Genomic DNA, 18,862 nt, shown 5'->3' on the forward strand with positions numbered 1-18,862 from the left:
TAACTTTAATCGCTCAGACAGCTACAGGCTTAGTGCGGCCTGGAAGCGTATTATTAAATAAGATACATTACAATTACTTATAAGGGAAACAACCACTAACTGATTACTAATGTAGCATAATCACAATAAAACACATTCCAAATGATTACTAATCTACAACTCGCATCGGAACAATAGCCTGATTACTAATCTAGTATATAATTACAATCACTCCCCCCTTGAATCTTTGCACCTGATGAGTTAATGAGTTAATGTTGACGTCATCCTGCTGCTGCTCTATATAAGAACGGGAGACACAGGAGAGCCTCACCATTCTGGCGAATTGCCCGATGATGCTGGTTGTAATTACCAGCGAAACGTCGTACTCAAATTGTGAATGTTGTTGCTTCAACACACCGGTGGGCTAAAGCAGTGAACTATTTGTCTTTGTCAACGTGATACATTTTTTACTGATTGGCCGTGTCGGGTGGTGGAGGGTTACGACACATTTATAAATAAACGCGATCTAAACCCAAAAATCGTTGATTATGCTTGTGTGTGTGTCTGCTGTGTGTGTGTCTGCCTGTGTGTGTGTCTGCTTGTGTGTCTGCCTGTGTGTGTTGTGTGTGTGCCTGTGTGTGTTGTGTCTGCTTGTGTGTGTCTGCCTGTGTGTGTCTGCTTGTGTGTGTGTCTGTGTAAGTGTGTCTGCGTGTGTGTGTCTGCTTGTGTGTGTCTGCCTGTGTGTGTGTGTGTGTGTGCGTCTGCTTGTGTGTGTGTCTGCCTGTGTGTGTGTCTGCCTGTGTGTGTGTCTACCTGTGTGTCTGCCTGTGTGTGCCTGTGTGTGTCTGCTGTGTGTGTCTGTGTGTGTGTCTGCTTGTGTGTGTCTGTGTGTGTGTCTGCCTGTGTGTCTGCCTGTGTGTGTGTGTCTGCTTGTGTGTGTCTGCGTGTGTGTCTGCTTGCGTGTGTGTGTCTGTGTGTGTGTGTGTGTGTGTCTGCTGTGTGTGTGTGTCTGCGTGTGTGTGTCTGCTTGTGTGTGTCTGTGTGTGTGTGTCTGCCTGTGTGTGTCTGCCTGTGTGTGTCTGCCTGTGTGTGTCTGCTTGCCTGTGTGTGTCTGTGTGAGTGTGTCTGCGTGTGTGTGTCTGCTTGTGTGTCTCTGTGTGTGTGTCTGCCTGTGTGTCTGCTTGTGTGTGTCTGCCTGTGTGTGTCTGCTTGTGTGTGTGTCTGTGTGTGTGTCTGCCTGTGTGTGTCTGCTTGTGTTGTGTGTGTCTGCTTGTGTGTGGGTGTCTCTGTGGTGTGTCTGTGTGTGCGCCTCTTTGTGTGTTGTCTGCCTGTGTTTCTGTGTGGTGTCTGCCTGTGTGTGGTCTGCTTGTGTGTGTGGTCTGCTTGTATGTGGCGCCTCTGCTTGTGTGTGTGTCTGCCTGTGGTGTGTCTGCTTGTGGTGTGGTCTGCGTGAGTGTGTCTGTGTGTAGTGGTCTGCCTGTGGTGTAGCTGCTTGTGTGTGTGTGTCTGCCTGGGGGGTGTCTGCTTGTGTGTGTGTCTTGTTGTGTGTCTGCCTGTGTGTTTCTGCGTGTGTGTGTCTGCCTGTGTGTGGTCTGCTTGGTGTTTGTTCGTGGTGAGTGTGTCTGCCTGTGTGTGTCTGCTTGTGTGTGTGTCTGTGTGAGTGTGTCTGCCTGTGTGTGTCTGCTTGTGTGTGTGTGTGTGCGCCTATGTGTGTGTCTGCTTGTATGTCTGCTTGTGTGTGTATGCTTGTGTGTGTCTGTGTGTGTGTGTCTGCATGTGTGTGCGCCTCTGTGTGTGTCTCTGCGTGGTGTGTGTCTGCTTGTGTGTGTGTGTCTGTGTGTGTGTGTCTGCGTGTGTGTCCGTGTGTGTGTCTGCTTGTGTGCAGTCTCGGCTCGGGTCATGATTCCCGTCGGAGCCCTGACCTCCTCCTTCTCATTGGAGGGTCACCCGGACCTCAAGATCCTTCAGCCCTGGTGGGACGTGTTTGTGCGACATGCTCTCTGTGCCCATGTTCATGATCGGCATCTTTGCCGGGATGCTGCAGGTGCTTTGTTCCAACGCACCAGTCCCCACGCACATTCATCAATGTCGCCACCTTGCTATGGATAACATCGCTGAGATTTGACGACCTCGCCTGGTACGCAGGAGGTCATAGGTTCCATCCCTACCCCTTCTGCATATTTGGACTTCGCGTGTGTCTCATCATCACGGTGGCCGGGAGAATGTTAACTACCTTGCCTGGTACGCAGGAGGTCGTGGGGTTCCAACGTGCGAGCTCACTCATAGCGCTGGCTAGAGAGCACATCTTGGGTCTATGTGGGTTCCATCCCGACCCCTTCTGCATATTTGTACGTCGCGTGTGTCTCATCATCACGGTGGCCGGGAGATGTTAACTACCTCGCCTGGTACGCAGGAGGTCGTGGGTTCCAACTCGACGTGCGAGCTCACTCATAGCGCTGGCTAGAGAGCACATCTTGGGTCTATGTGGGTTCCATCCCTACCCCTTCTGCATATTTGGACTTCGCGTGTGTCTCATCATCACGGTGGCCGGGAGATGTTAACTATCTCGCCTGGTACAGAGGGGGTCGTGGCTTCCAACTCGACGTGCGAGCTCACTCATAGCGCTGGCTAGAGAGCACATCTTGGGTCTATATGGGTTATCTCCCCCCGTACACCGGGAATCTCGCAAAGTGAACCTGAGTTAAGGAGACCACACGGCGTCACGTCATGGTCACGTGGTACCCACTTGCCCCACCTCCGCCCAGAACATGAACGAGCGCATTCTGTGCGTGCCGGTGCCGAGAGGCTTCGACGTGGATCTGAAGGAGTGGAACGAGACCGTCCTGAGGACGCTCGTGGCCAACCCCAGGGCTCACACGGTGAGGTTCCCCCTCGGGCCGGCTCGGCACCACCGGCAATTGCCCGAGGAATAGTGTAATGTATAGTGTAGTGTAGTGTATAGTGTAGTGTATAGTGTAGTGTATAGTGTAGTGTAGTGTAATGTATAGTGTAGTGTAATTTATAGTGTAGTGTATAGTGTAGTGTATATTGTAATGTACATTATAGTGTAATGTATAGTGTAGTGTATAGTGTAATGTATAGTGTAGTGTATAGTGTAGTGTATAGTGTAATGTACATTATAGTGTAATGTATAGTGTAGTGTATAGTGTATATATTGTAATGTACATTATAGTGTAATGTTAGAGGTGTAGTGTATAGTGTAATGTATAGTGTAATGTATAGTGTAGTGTATAGTGTATTGTAGAGTGTAATGTACATTATAGTGTAATGTATAGTGTAGTGTATAGTGTATGTATATTGTAATGTACATTATAGTGTAATGTAGAGTGTAGTGTATAGTGGTAGTGTATATTGTAATGTACATTATAGTGTAATGTATAGTGTAGTGTATAGTGTAGTGTATATGGTAATGTACATTATAGTGTAATGTATAGTGTAGTGATATTGTAATGTACATTATATTGTAGTGTATAGTGTAGTGTAATGTAATATCCTAGTACAGCACACCGGTGTGTTGAAGAGCAGAGCCACAACGTTGACGATCTTGAGTACGGTGCTGTTCCGCCAGTAACTACAACCGGCATCATCAGGCCAAAGCACATTTGAGCCCAGCTCTGTCACCGCAAGGGAGGGGCATGCGACATCACCCGCCACGCCAGTTCATTTTGCCCTTCCCACACTCGCCCAGGTTGGCTTCGACCAGTACCAGTACCGGGTTGATCAACTAGTTCTGCTACGACAACGCGGTGCTGTGGATCAGCAAGTACTTCCGCATCTCGTGGTGCTGCACACACTCATCCTGACGGCCACCAGGAACTTCTGGTTCAGGTTCCCGGAGACGAGCTCCAAGATCGAGCACTTTGTGTGCGTGCTGGGTAAGTGCATGGACTCGCAGTGGACCACGCACGCCGTGCACGAAGCCGCACTGGACGGGTTGGCGTCAGCGGCGGCGCTGCAAGCCGCCAGCGCCGCCCGCCACAGTGGGGAGCTGCAGGTTAGAAGGGGGCTGACTACGAAGAGACGGCCCACGCCTCCTTCCTGCCTTAGTCATCCCTTGCACCCTTAAGTAACAAAACTAAAAAAGTTCCCCCTTTGGGGGAGACCCTGCGTGGGTTTGGGGTAGAGGTTGCAAACGGGTTTGATTCTTACCCGTACCCGTACCCGGCCGCACCAGGGTCGCAAATGGGTACCCGTACCCGGCGGGGACGGGTACCCCGTTCCCTACCCGTACCCTACCCCGAAATGAGTGACAAACGGTTTACCATATGGACTCACGCCTAACCCGTACCCGTACCCGCCGCACCAGGGTCGCAAAACGGCTACCCGGCTACCCTACCCGACCGGGTACGGGTAGCCGGGTAGCGGGTAGGGGTACGGGTATCGGGTACCCGGTTGCGACCTCTGTGTTTGGGACAGCGAGCCCGTTCACGCATCTTGCTAGCCTCTAGTGCTTTTCATAACCAGTTTGGCTTACGGTTGGCGGTGTGTGGGGAGCGTGGTGAAGCGTTTAGCGCTACGCTGCGCTATGACCCGGCGACCCAGGTTCGATTTCGCTCACGGCCAACACCAGCGACGATTATCTGAAACACGTTCCTTCGGAGTGGGCAGGTAGTAACTTGGTTGGACAGCGCATTCGTGCACGACAGACAAACAATCCCTGGTGGGCAGTGGTGGAACCTGTTTTCTACCTGTACCAGTTCTGGGCCTCCTCTAGGTCTTCTCAGCCTCAAATGAGTACCTGGTGCGGTGTGTAAACATCGCCACTGGGGAGACAAGGCGGCCAGGCGTGGTACTGGCCACCCACCCCCTCGTGTACCGTTTCCAGCACTTGTGCCCCTATAGTCTGTTAAGGCTATACGGGGGATCTTGGTGTGCGGGTGTATGTGCGTCAACGATGTGGGTGTCTGAGTCTGTATGGGTCCTCTGGGTCCTCTGTGGTCTCTGCGGGTCTGTGGGTCTCTATGGGTCTCTACGGGTCTCTGTGAGTCCTGATGGGTCTCTGCGGGTCTCTATGAGTCACTATGGGTCTCTGGTGGGTCTTCGTGGATCTCTGTGGGTCTGTGGGTCTCAGAATGTCAATGGGTCTCTGCAGGTCTCTGTGAGTCTCTATGGGTTTTCTGTGAGTCTCTAAGGGTTTCTGTGAGACTCTATGTATCTTTGGGGGTCTCTGTAGTGTCTACGGGTCTCTACGGTTCTCTGTGAGTCTCTGTGATCTCTATGGGTCTCTGTGTGTCTCTATGGGTCTCTATGGGTCTATGTGGGTCTCTACATTCTCTGTGAGTCTCTGTGAGTCTCGATGGGTCTCTGTGGGTCTCTGTGCGTGTCCTGTGGGTCTCTATGGGTCCTCTGTGCGTCTGTGCGTCATGACGCGTCGCCAAATGTCCACGCAATCCCACGCGCGCAGCGACCCGAGATCCGACGAACTCCCCGCCGTGGAGAAAGCTGCCTTCGGAGTCTTCCGCCGCCGCCGGCACCCGCCGCGGCCCTCCGTCCGATTCGTCGACCCGGCGAGGCGCCACGCCCCCCGACCGGCCCCCCCCGGAGCAGAACGAGGGCCGGCGGACGCCGTCGGATGGTCGTGTATGTGGATGGCCTACGCCACCACGATGTGCGTCTACGCGCTCACACTGTGCCCACATCTTCTACTGGGTGGTGACCGGCAGGTGAGATGGGGGGATGGGCGGCGGGCTGCCGCGGAGCGGTGCGTGGCACCGGATCGCCGTGCGGCAGCCTTCTGGCTTTGGTCTGCGGGCTTTTTCGGCGATCGTGGAGATGCGGTTAGCGCGGGCCGGCGACACCGCTACGTGTATCGTAACGTTTTAAACCGGTGGCTTCGTGGGAGATCTTCCGCGTTGGGACGAGGGTCCGACGGGCGGTAGCGCTGAGTTCTCTGTGCTGGGGGGGGGGGGGGGGGTGGGTGGGGGGGGCGCTTACACGGCAGGCTCAAGGAGTACAGCTTCGCGAGGCGCGCCAGGAGACGTGGGTGGAGGACATTCCGGACGTGCGCAACGACTTTGCCTTCCTCCTGCACCTGGTGGACAAGTACGACCCCTGCTAACGCGTGCAAGTTCTCTGTCTTCCTGTCCGAGGTGAGGAGAAGCCGCTCGCAGAGCGCCGCACGTTCGACGGAGCCCGACGCGGCCGATCGGACAAGGACAACAAACTGTGGGTCTCTGTGTGGTGAGCGTGGTGCTGGCCACCCACCCCCTCGTGTGCCGCCCTTCTGGCCTGCATAGAGGTGCTCGCTAACGGCACTTGCCCCAACAGTCCGTCGAGGCTATACGGGGGATGTTGAGTCTTTGGGTCTCTGTCTGAGTCTATGGGCCGTGTTAGTTCTATGTGCAAGTTATGTACTGACTAATTATAAGGGGGGCCGTATCGGTGGTGAATGTCAAAGTCTGAGCGAGACCTCAAGCCGCATCATCTCTACATAACAAAAAGGCTCAGTCCCATTTTACACGCACCTTTAACATCATCCGCACCTAGTTTACACAACAAAGGCTCATTCCTAACAGCGTGCTTCAGCCGCACCGAACCTCACAAAACAATATCCAGGCCTACCTTGGCTCCTCCCACCTTCAACAGTATATAACAAATACTGTGTTCTTGGAATTCTCTCACTGATACAGCTGTCGTGGCTGGTGACGGTCCACCTGAAGACGGAAGCTTGTGTTGCCATCCAAAACGTCGTGATTTTTATTTATTTAATTTTACTTTTATTAATTTTAATTTTTTAACCTACGTGACTTTAACCGAAAAAACCTAAGAATATGAGACCTCAAGCTCCGGGAACCTGCTTGAAGATTCTGGAAGGGGGCGTGGCCACACCGGGGTGTATACAGTGATACCTCGGTCACGAACGCTTCGGTTCACGAACAACTCGGTTCACGACCAGAAAATTTCATAAAAATATGCTTCGGTTCACGAACTCCGCTTCGGTTCACGAACAGGAGCCGCGCCCATTTTTATGCTAATTCCAGTCTGTCACATGGTCGTGATGTTATGTAACGGGAGCGAGCAATGCAAAATCAGCCGAGGGAGTAACCCCGCCTCCTCCTCCTCGGGGGCTCGCGACACGTGGTGCGCACCGCCTATTCTGCCCTTCACGCGCAGGCTACACGCGCGCGCGCACGCACAAGCGCGCGGACGCACGCAACGCGCGCGCAACACAACGCGCGCGCGACGCACGCACGCGCACAAGCGGCATGCACGCGCGCGCACCCCGGAATGAGCGAGAGGCACACATGCGCCAGCTGTGACAGTCATCCCTCTTCACCTAAAAATAAAAAAACCCCGAGCGATGGAGAGAGGAAACCCCTGAAGGAGATCCCCCTGATGTCCTTATGGAGGGGGACTCTCCCTCCAACAATACCCGCCTCCCACCCGCCTCCCACCTGCCTCCTCCATGCCATAGGTCTCTCAGCAAGGTTAGTGTTCTCTCTTTATACATTACTATAACTGTACAGTACTACGTAATGTTATTGTCATTTGTTTCATATTTTTGTGCTTCAAAAACCAAAAAAAAAAAAGGTCAGAAACGGATTAACCGAATTTACATTGAACCCTATGTGAAAATGTGCCTCGTTCACGACCATTCGGTTCACGACCAGAGTCATTTCACGAATTAAGGTTCGTGAACCGAGGTATCACTGTATAAGGGGGACCGAACCAGAGAAGGTTCGCTGCTGTTGCGGGTCTTGGGTCCTGGCTGCGTCGCCGCTCGCCGTCATCCTCTTCGTCGTGGCCGATCTCCTGCAGGGCGCTCACCGTCCTGTCGCTGCGCTAGTCAAATAACCGTGCAGTTGGACGCCGACGATGGGGTTGTGTAGAAGGGTAGGCTATGTGTAGCTACGTGGAGACGTTGATATTTCTGCATCGTCCAGTGTGAGAATAAATAAGAAGGCCTCTACACGATGTGTCTCGGAAGTCGCTCACTACATGCGTATAACGTCTTTACCGTCATGGGCCCCTCGCTGCTGAAACAAATCAAATCCATCCGCGCTTGGCTGCTGGTGCTGTTCCTGCTGCTGCTGTTGCTGCTGCTGCTGCTGCTGCTCCAGGTGAGTGAAAATAAGCTGAGGCAGGTGAACGTGGACCAAGCGTGGACCCTGTCGCATCTGACGGGGCTGCTGGCGATCAATGCGCAGGGCGAAAGCGAGCTGCTCTCTCCAAGCTGGCAGCGGTGCCAGTGGACACATACCAGCTCACTCAGATACAGGTGCCCGTGGACACAGCCCTCACCCACCCATCCACCCACCAACTCACACAGCCACTCACCCACCTACTCACTCACCCTCATACCCACTGACCCACACACCCACTCACCCACCAGTGGACACATACCGGCTCACTCCGATACAGGTGCCCGTGGACACAGCCACTCACCCACCCATCCACCCACCAACTCACACAGCCACTCACCCACCTACTCACTCACCCTCATAACCCACTGACCCACACCCACTCAAGCCCACCAGTGGAAACATACTGGCTCACTCAGATACAGGTGCCCGTGGACACAGCCACTCACCCACCCATCCACCCACCAACTCACACAGCCACTCACCCACCTACTCACTCACCATCCATACCCACTGACCCACACACCCCACTCACCACCAGTGACACATACCGGCGCACTCAGATACAGGTGCCCGTGGACACAGCCACTCACCCACCATCCACCCACCAACTCACACAGCCACTCACCCACCTACTCACTCACCTCATACCCACTGACCCACACCCACTTACCCACCAACTCACCCGCACACCCACTCACCCACCAATTCACCCACCCACTCACCCAGACACCCACTTACCCACCAACTCACCCGCACCCACCCAACCACTCGCGCACACACACACTCACTCACTGACCAACCCACTCACTCACCACCCCACCCAGCCACACACCATGCACCACCAACTCACACAGCCACTCAGCCACTAACTCACTCACCCACTGACCCACACCCACTCGCCCACCAACTCACTCACCCTCATACCCACTGACTCACACACCCACTCACCCACCAACTCACTCACCCACTGACCCACACCCACTCACCCACCAACTCACTCACCCACTGACCCACACACCCACTCACCCACCAACTCACTCACCCTCATACCCACTGACCCACACACCCACTCGCCCACCAACTCACTCACCCACTGACCCACACACCCACTCACCCACCAACTCACTCACCTCATACCCACTGACCCACACACCCACTCACCTACCAACTCACTCACCCACTGACCCACACACCCCCAACTCACTCACCCTCATACCCACTGACCCACACACCCACTCACCCACCAACTCACTCATCCACTGACCCACACACCCCTCACCACCAACACTCACCCACTGACCCACACACACTCACCCACCAACTCACTCACCCTCATACCCACTGACCCACACACCCACTCGCCCACCAACTCACTCACCCACTGACCCAACACCCACACCCCCACCAACTCACTCACCCTCATACCCACTGACCCACACACACTCACCTACCAACTCACTCACCCATGACCCACACACCACCAACTCACTCACCCTCATACCCACTGACCCACACACACCACTCACCCACCAACTCACTCCCACTGACCCACACCCACTCACCCACCAACTCACTCACCCACTGACCCACACACTCACCCACCAACTCACTCACCCTCATACCCACTGACCCACACACCCACTCGCCCACAACTCACTCACCCACTGACCCACACACCCACTCACCCACCAACTCACTCACCCTCATATCCACTGACCCACACACCCACTCACCTACCAACTCACTCACCCACTGACCCACAACACCCACCAACTCACTCACCCTCATACCCACTGACCCATACACCCACTCACCTACCAACTCACTCACACCACTGACCCACACACCCACCAACTCACTCACCCTCATACCCACTGACCCCCACACACCCACTCACCCCTCGTACCCACTGACCCACACACCCACTCGCCCACCAACTCATCCCCCTCATACCCACTGACCCACACACCCACTCACCCACCCACTCACTCACCCTCATACCCACTGACCCACACACCCACTCACGCACCAACTCACTCACCACTGACCCACACACCCACCAACTCACTCACCTCATACCCACTGACCCACACACCCACTCACCTACCAACTCATTCACACACCCACACACCCACCAACTCACTCACCTCATACCCACTGACCCCACACCCACTCACCCACCCACTCACCCTCGTACCCACTGACCCACACACCACTCGACCAACTCACTCACCCTCATACCACTGACCCACACACCCACTCGCCCACCAACTCACTCACGCACTGACCCACACCCACTCACCCACCCACTCACCCTCGACACTGACCCACACAACACTCGCCCACCAACTCACTCAACCACTGACCCACACCCACTCGCCCACCAGTGGACACATACCGGCTCACTCAGATACAGGTGCCCGTGGACACAGCACTCACCCACCACCACCCACCAACTCACACAGCCACTCACCCACCTACTCACTCACCTCTACCCACTGCCACCACACCCACTTACCCACACTCACCCGCACCCCCCACTCACCCACCAATTCCCACCCCCACTCCCCAGACACCCATTACCCACCACTCACCCGCACCCACCCAACCACTCGCGCACACACACACTCACTCACTGACCAACCCACTCACTCACCAACCCACCCACCCACACACCCATGCACCCACCAACTCACACAGCCACTCAGCCACTAACTCACTCACCCACTGACCCACACACCCACTCGCCCACCAACTCACTCACCCTCATACCCACTGACCCACACACCCACTCACCCACCAACTCACTCACCCACTGACCCACACACCCACTCACCCACCAACTCACTCACCCACTGACCCACACACCCACTCACCCACCAACTCACTCACCCTCATACCCACTAACCCACACACCCACTCGCCCACCAACTCACTCACCCACTGACCCACACACCCACTCACCCACCAACTCACTCACCCTCATACCCACTGACCCACACACCCACTCACCTACCAACTCACTCACCCACTGACCCACACACCCACCAACTCACTCACCCTCATACCCACTGACCCACACACCCACTCACCCACCAACTCACTCATCCACTGACCCACACACCCACTCACCACCACCACTCACCCACTGACCCACACACCCACTCACCACCAACTCACTCACCCTCATACCCACTGACCCACACACCCACTCGCCCACCAACTCACTCACCCACTGACCCACACACCCACTCACCCACCAACTCACTCACCCTCATACCCACTGACCCACACACCCACTCACCCACCCACTCACTCACCCTCATACCCACTGACCCACCCACCCACTCACGCACCAACTCACTCACCCACTGACCCACACACCCACCAACTCACTCACCCTCATACCCACTGACCCACACACCCACTCACCTACCAACTCATTCACCCACTGACCCACACACCCACCAACTCACTCACCCTCATACCCACTGACCCACACACCCACTCACCCACCCACTCACCCTCGTACCCACTGACCCACACACCCACTCGCCCACCAACTCACTCACCCTCATACCCACTGACCCACACACCCACTCGCCCACCAACTCACTCATGCACTGACCCACACACCCACTCACCCACCCACTCACCCTCGTACCCACTGACCCACACCCCACTCGCCCACCAACTCACTCACCCACTGACCCACACACCCACTCGCCCACCAACTCACTCACCCTCGTACCCACTGACCCACACACCCACTCACCCACCCACCCACTCACCCTCATACCCACTGACCCACACACCCACTCACCCACCAACTCACTCACCCTCATACCCACTGACCCACACACCCACTCGCCCACCAACTCACTCACCCTCATACCCACTGACCCACACACCCACTCGCCCACCAACTCACTCACCCTCATACCCACTGACCCACACACCCACTCACCCACCCACTCACTCACCCTCATACCCACTGACCCACACCCCTCATGCACCAACTCACTCACCCACTGACCCACACACCCACCAACTCACTCACCCTCATACCCACTGACCCACACACCCACTCACCTACCAACTCATTCACCCACTGACCCACACACCCAACCAACTCACTCACCCTCATACCCACTGACCCACACACCCACTCACCCACCCACTCACCCTCGTACCCACTGACCCACACACCCACTCGCCCACCAACTCACTCACCCTCATACCCACTGACCCACACACCCACTCGCCCCCAACTCACTCACGCACTGACCCACACACCCACTCACCCCCACTCACCCTCGTACCCACTGACCCCACACCCACTCGCCCACCAACTCACTCACCCACTGACCCACACACCCACTCGCCCACCAGTGGACACATACCGGCTCACTCAGATACAGGTGCCCGTGGACACAGCCACTCACCCACCCATCCACCCACCAACTCACACAGCCACTCACCCACCTACTCACTCACCCTCATACCCACTGACCCACACACCCACTTACCCACCAACTCACCCGCACACCCACTAACCCACCAATTCACCCACCCACTCACCCAGACACCCACTTACCCACCAACTCACCCGCACACCCACCCAACCACTCGCGCACACACACACTCACTCACTGACCAACCCACTCACTCACCAACCCACCCACCCACACACCCATGCACCCACCAACTCACACAGCCACTCAGCCACTAACTCACTCACCCACTGACCCACACACCCACTCGCCCACCAACTCACTCACCCTCATACCCACTGACTCACACACCCACTCACCCACCAACTCACTCACCCACTGACCCACACACCCACTCACCCACCAACTCACTCACCCACTGACCCACACACCCACTCACCCACCAACTCACTCACCCTCATACCCACTGACCCACACACCCACTCGCCCACCAACTCACTCACCCACTGACCCACACACCCACTCACCCACCAACTCACTCACCCTCATACCCACTGACCCACACACCCACTCACCTACCAACTCACTCACCCACTGACCCACACACCCACTCACCCACCAACTCACTCACCCACTGACCCACACACCCACTCACCCACCAACTCACTCACCCTCATACCCACTGACCCACACACCCACTCGCCCACCAACTCACTCACCCACTGACCCACACACCCACTCACCCACCAACTCACTCACCCTCATACCCACTGACCCACACACCCACTCACCTACCAACTCGCTCACCCACTGACCCACACACCCACCAACTCACTCACCCTCATACCCACTGACCCATACACCCACTCACCTACCAACTCACTCACCCACTGACCCACACACCCACCAACTCACTCACCCTCATACCCACTGACCCACACACCCACTCACCCACCCACTCACTCACCCTCATACCCACTGACCCACACACCCACTCACGCACCAACTCACTCACCCACTGACCCACACACCCACCAACTCACTCACCCTCGTACCCACTGACCCACACACCCACTCGCCCACCAACTCACTCACCCACTGACCCACACACCCACTCGCCCACCAGTGGACACATACCGGCTCACTCAGATACAGGTGCCCGTGGACACAGCCACTCACCCACCCATCCACCCACCAACTCACACAGCCACTCACCCACCTACTCACTCATCATACCCACTGACCCCACACCCACTTACCCACCAACTCACCCGCACACCCACTCACCCACCAATTCACCCACCCACTCACCCAGACACCCACTTACCCACCAACTCACCCGCACACCCACCCAACCACTCGCGCACACACACACTCACTCACTGACCAACCCACTCACTCACCAACTCACCCACCCACACACCCATGCACCCACCAACTCACACAGCCACTCAGCCACTAACTCACTCACCCACTGACCCACACACCCACTCGCCCACCAACTCACTCACCCTCATACCCACTGACCCACACACCCACTCACCCACCAACTCACTCACCCACTGACCCACACACCCACTCACCCACCAACTCACTCACCCACTGACCCACACACCCACTCACCCACCAACTCACTCACCCTCATACCCACTGACCCACACACCCACTCGCCCACCAACTCACTCACCCACTGACCCACACACCCACTCACCCACCAACTCACTCACCCTCATACCCACTGACCCACACACCCACTCACCTACCAACTCACTCACCCACTGACCCACACACCCACCAACTCACTCACCCTCATACCCACTGACCCCACACCCACTCACCCACCAACTCACTCATCCACTGACCCACACACCCACTCACCCACCAACTCACTCACCCACTGACCCACACACCCACTCACCCACCAACTCACTCACCCTCATACCCACTGACCCACACACCCCTCGCCCACCAACTCACTCACCCACTGACCCCACACCCACACACCCACCAACTCACTCCCCTCATACCCACTGACCCATACACCCACTCACCTACCAACTCACTCACCCACTGACCCACACACCCACCAACTCACTCACCCTCGTACCCACTGACCCACACACCCACTCGCCCACCAACTCACTCACCCTCATACCCACTGACCCACACACCCACTCACCCCCCACTCACTCACCCTCATACCCACTGACCCACAACCCACTCACGCACCAACTCACTCACCCACTGACCACACACCCCCAACTCACTCACCCTCATACCCACTGACCCACACACCCACTCACCTACCAACTCATTCACCCACTGACCCACACACCCACCAACTCACTCACCCTCATACCCACTGACCCACACCCCACTCACCCTCGTACCCACTGACCCACACACCCACTCGCCCACCAACTCACTCACCCTCATACCCACTGACCCACACCCCACTCGCCCACCAACTCACTCACGCACTGACCCACACACCCACTCACCCACCCACTCACCCTCGTACCCACTGACCCACACACCCACTCGCCCACCAACTCACTCACCCACTGACCCACACACCCACTCGCCCACCAACTCACTCACCCTCGTACCCACTGACCCACACACCCACTCACCCACCCACCCACTCACCCTCGTACCCACTGACCCACACACCCACTCGCCCACCAACTCACTCACCCTCATACCCACTGACCCACACACCCACTCGCCCACCAACTCACTCACCCTCATACCCACTGACCCACACACCCACTCACTCACCAACTCACTCACCCTCATACCCACTGACCCACACACCCACTCGCCCACCAACTCACTCACCCACTGACCCACACACCGACTCGCCCACCAACTCACTCACCCTCGTACCCACTGACCCACACACCCACTCGCCCACCCACCCACTCACCCTCATACCCACTGACCCACACACCCACTCGCCCACCAACTCACTCACCCTCATACCCACTGACCCACACACCCACTCGCCCACCAACTCACTCACCCACTGACCCACACACCGACTCGCCCACCAACTCACTCACCCTCGTACCCACTGACCCACACACCCACTCGCCCACCCACCCACTCACCCTCATACCCACTGACCCACACACCCACTCACCCACCAACTCACTCACCCTCATACCCACTGACCCACACACTCGCCCACCAACTCACTCACCCTCATACCCACTGACCCATACACCCACTCGCCCACCAACTCACTCACCCTCATACCCACTGACCCATACACCCACTCGCCCACCAACTCACTCACCCTCATACCCACACACCGACTCGCCCACCAACTCACTCACCCTCGTACCCAATCCCCCACCGAAGGTGCGCTGGACTCGATGCACGGGGTGACGCTGGGGGCGGCGGTGGTGCAGATGGTGAATCTGCACAAGCTGCGGCTGCTGAACTGCACCGTGGGCGTCGACAATCGCGCACTCGCCTTCCTCAGCGAGGAGCTGCACCAGCTGGAGGTGCGTGGGTGGACGGACGGGCGGGCGGGCGCGAGGGTGGGTGGGTGGCTCGGTCTGAGCGGTCCATTCGGCTCCACTGATCCCGGCCGTGACATCGCCAAAAACTCACCTCCCCCACCAAATGTATGAGTCACAATGTCGGGGACCGACATTCACCGTGCGCCCCCCCCCCCCCTCCGGTCCAGCGCCCGCTCGCAGGTGAAGTTTGCAATCAAGGCGGAGGTCCCGGGCTGGCTGCGTGAAATGCGCCACCTGGAGGAGCTGTCCCTGGAGGGGCCCCTGACGCCGGCGCTCCTCAAGCCGCTGGGCGACCTCAGGCGCCTGCAGGGCCTGCGCCTGACCACCAGCGTCGCCCGCCTCCCGCCCGGCCTGGCCTCCGGCGCCGCCGGCGGCCTGCGCTCGTTCGCCCTCGACAACGGCGGCGCGCGCCTCGAGTCGCTGGCGCCCCTGAGCAAGCTGTGCGGCTTGGAGACGCTGCGGCTGACGCGCTGCGGCCTGGAGCCCGCCGAGCTCGCGCGGCCCCTGCTGGCGCTGGGACGCCTCAGCGAACTCGACCTCTCCCGCAACGGCCTCCGCTCGCCGGGAGACGGCGACGACGACGCGGCGATGTTGCCGGCGGCCGCCTGCAAGCGCCTCGCCATCCTGCGTCTCTCGGACAACGCCCTCGCGAGCGTCCCGCGCTTGGCGGCCGCGGCGGCGCTGCGCTCGCTCTTCCTCGACGGGAACCTCATCGGGGGCGAGCTGCCCGCCGGGCTGTTCCGCCTGCACGGCCTGCAGGTGCTAGACCTGAGCAGCAACGCCATCGTCACCCTGCCGCCCGAGGTGCGCCAGCTGACTCGGCTGAGCACCCTCCGCCTGTCGGGCAACGCCCTGCAGAGTCTGCCCGACGAGTTGTTCGGCTGCGAGGGGCTGCGGACGCTGGCTCGCCAACAACGAGCTGCGCGAGTTGAGCGGCCTGGTGGGGAGGCTGTCGAGGCTGCGCCGCTTGGAGCTGGCCGGGAACCGGCTGACGGAGCTGCCGGCCGAGCTGGGGGAGTGCGCGGAGCTGAGGCGCGGGGGGCTGCTGGTGGAGGCGGAGCTGTTCGAGTCGCTGCCGGCGCAGGTGAAGGAGGCGATGCGGGGCGCACAGCGGCGCGGCGACGCAGAGCCCCCCTGGGAGCCGGGAGAGAAGCACAAGGAACTGAGAGAGAAACCCAAGAAAGTGAGAACCCCCAAGACACCGAGAGACTTTCACCGGTAATTACAACCGGCATTGGCAACTCCAGCTATACAGCAGTAGGCAGCGTCAGGGTCGGGGTCGAAGCCACGGCCTCCTGTATAACAGGTGAGGTAGTTAACATCTGAATCAACAAGGCCTGTATAACAGGTGAGGTAGTTAACATCTCAATTACCAAGGCCTGTATAACAGGTGAGGTAGTTAACATCTGAATTAACAAGGCCTGTATAACAGGTGAGGTAGTCAACATCTGAATTACCAAGGCCTGTGTAACAGGTGAGGTAGTCAACATCTGAATTACCAAGGCCTGTGTAACAGGTGAGGTAGTCAACATCTGAATTACCAAGGCTGTATAACAGGTGAGGTAGTTAACATCTCAATTACTAAGGCGTGGACACCAATGAAGGTGCAGACGATCACCAGACTGAGTTTCACGTGAAGTAGCTTGCCTGATAACAGTGAGTGGAGTTAGTACGATTAGGGGTTGACAGGTCTGGGTGTAGACACTGATAAGGGGTCTAACACCTAAATAAATAAAAACTTGTATTAGGAGAAGCCACCGTTGGACAATTTGGACCCCCGTTTTTGTTTGTTTTTCCCCGTTGGCTCCAAGCACTTGATCATAGCCCCCAGCTTTTAAGGGCGGTCCGTGAATCGCCACTTCTCACCCCTTTCGCCGCGATGCCCGAGAGCGTGAATGCAAACTTAAAACGTTTCCCCGTCTTGACCGGGCCGTCTTGTTTCTTACGTCCCGTTGATTGCGTTGCCTCGGGCGGTCTGTTTGTCCCTCCTTGAAGAGACACACGCGCGGCCAAAGGAGATGCTGCTTGTACACATTGTCCCAGGGCTGGAAACCCAGGATCTCGGATGTCTCCATCTTAACCATTGTGAATCCCCCGAGAGACACGGCCATTATGAATCCACTGAGAGAGAGACTGCCTTTGTGAACCCTCTGAGAGACACGGCCATTATGAATCCACTGTGTGTGTCAGTGTGTGTCAGAGTTGTGGGGAGCGTGGTGTAGCGGTTATCGCTACGCTGCGCTACGAACCCGGCGACCCGGGTTCAATTCCCACTCACTGCTAATACCAGTGACGATTATCTGAACCGGTCCTGGGCCTCCCCTAAGTCGACTCGGCTCAAATAAGTACCTGGTGCGATGTGTGAACATCGCCACTGGGGAGACAAAGGCGGTCGGACGTGGTGTTGGCCGCACACCCCCTCGTGTACCGTTCCAGCCTTTATAGGTTTTGCTGCTACTCGCTAACAGCGCTTGCCCCTACAGTCTGTCAGGGTCGTTTGTCAGCCCACGAACCCATAATGAAGGGGGCCATTTTGGGTTCGAACGCATAACCCAGGAAATAACCTTGATGGATTGGTATAGTGAAAACCTACTTGGTAAACGAAGGGGCCGTCCATAAATGACGTCACGCACCTGGGGGGGGGGGTCAGACATTTGTGACTATGTGTGACAAGGGGGGGGGGTTGAGAAATGTGACGTCACATCCAAATGCGCAACTTTGAATTAATATAGACGACACGTTCTACTGAATTAAATAGACTTTTTAATAAATGTTTTCTCCTACGACATCAGAG

General features: G+C 57.0%; 1 protein-coding gene across 1 annotated transcript; it reads left to right on the forward strand.

Moving 5' to 3' along the window:
- Positions 1-1,878: 1,878 nt before the first annotated feature.
- On the forward strand, positions 1,879-17,251 carry LOC133339764 (volume-regulated anion channel subunit LRRC8E-like; the record flags this gene model as incomplete). The annotated part of the gene is given in 13 exon segments (XM_061547930.1): positions 1,879-1,962; positions 1,964-2,023; positions 2,745-2,858; positions 3,729-3,765; positions 3,768-3,980; positions 5,548-5,629; positions 5,942-5,961; positions 5,964-6,049; positions 6,051-6,089; positions 8,061-8,154; positions 15,905-16,050; positions 16,249-16,872; positions 16,988-17,251. Coding segments are annotated over 13 exon segments (1,863 nt in total), but the record flags the coding sequence as incomplete, so codon positions are not given.
- Between the last annotated feature and the right edge of the window lie 1,611 nt (positions 17,252-18,862).

This window comes from Lethenteron reissneri, unplaced genomic scaffold, assembly GCF_015708825.2.
Source record: "Lethenteron reissneri isolate LAM-NWPU_2019-01 unplaced genomic scaffold, ASM1570882v1 scaffold_258, whole genome shotgun sequence".
Classification (NCBI taxonomy): Eukaryota; Metazoa; Chordata; class Hyperoartia; order Petromyzontiformes; family Petromyzontidae; genus Lethenteron; species Lethenteron reissneri.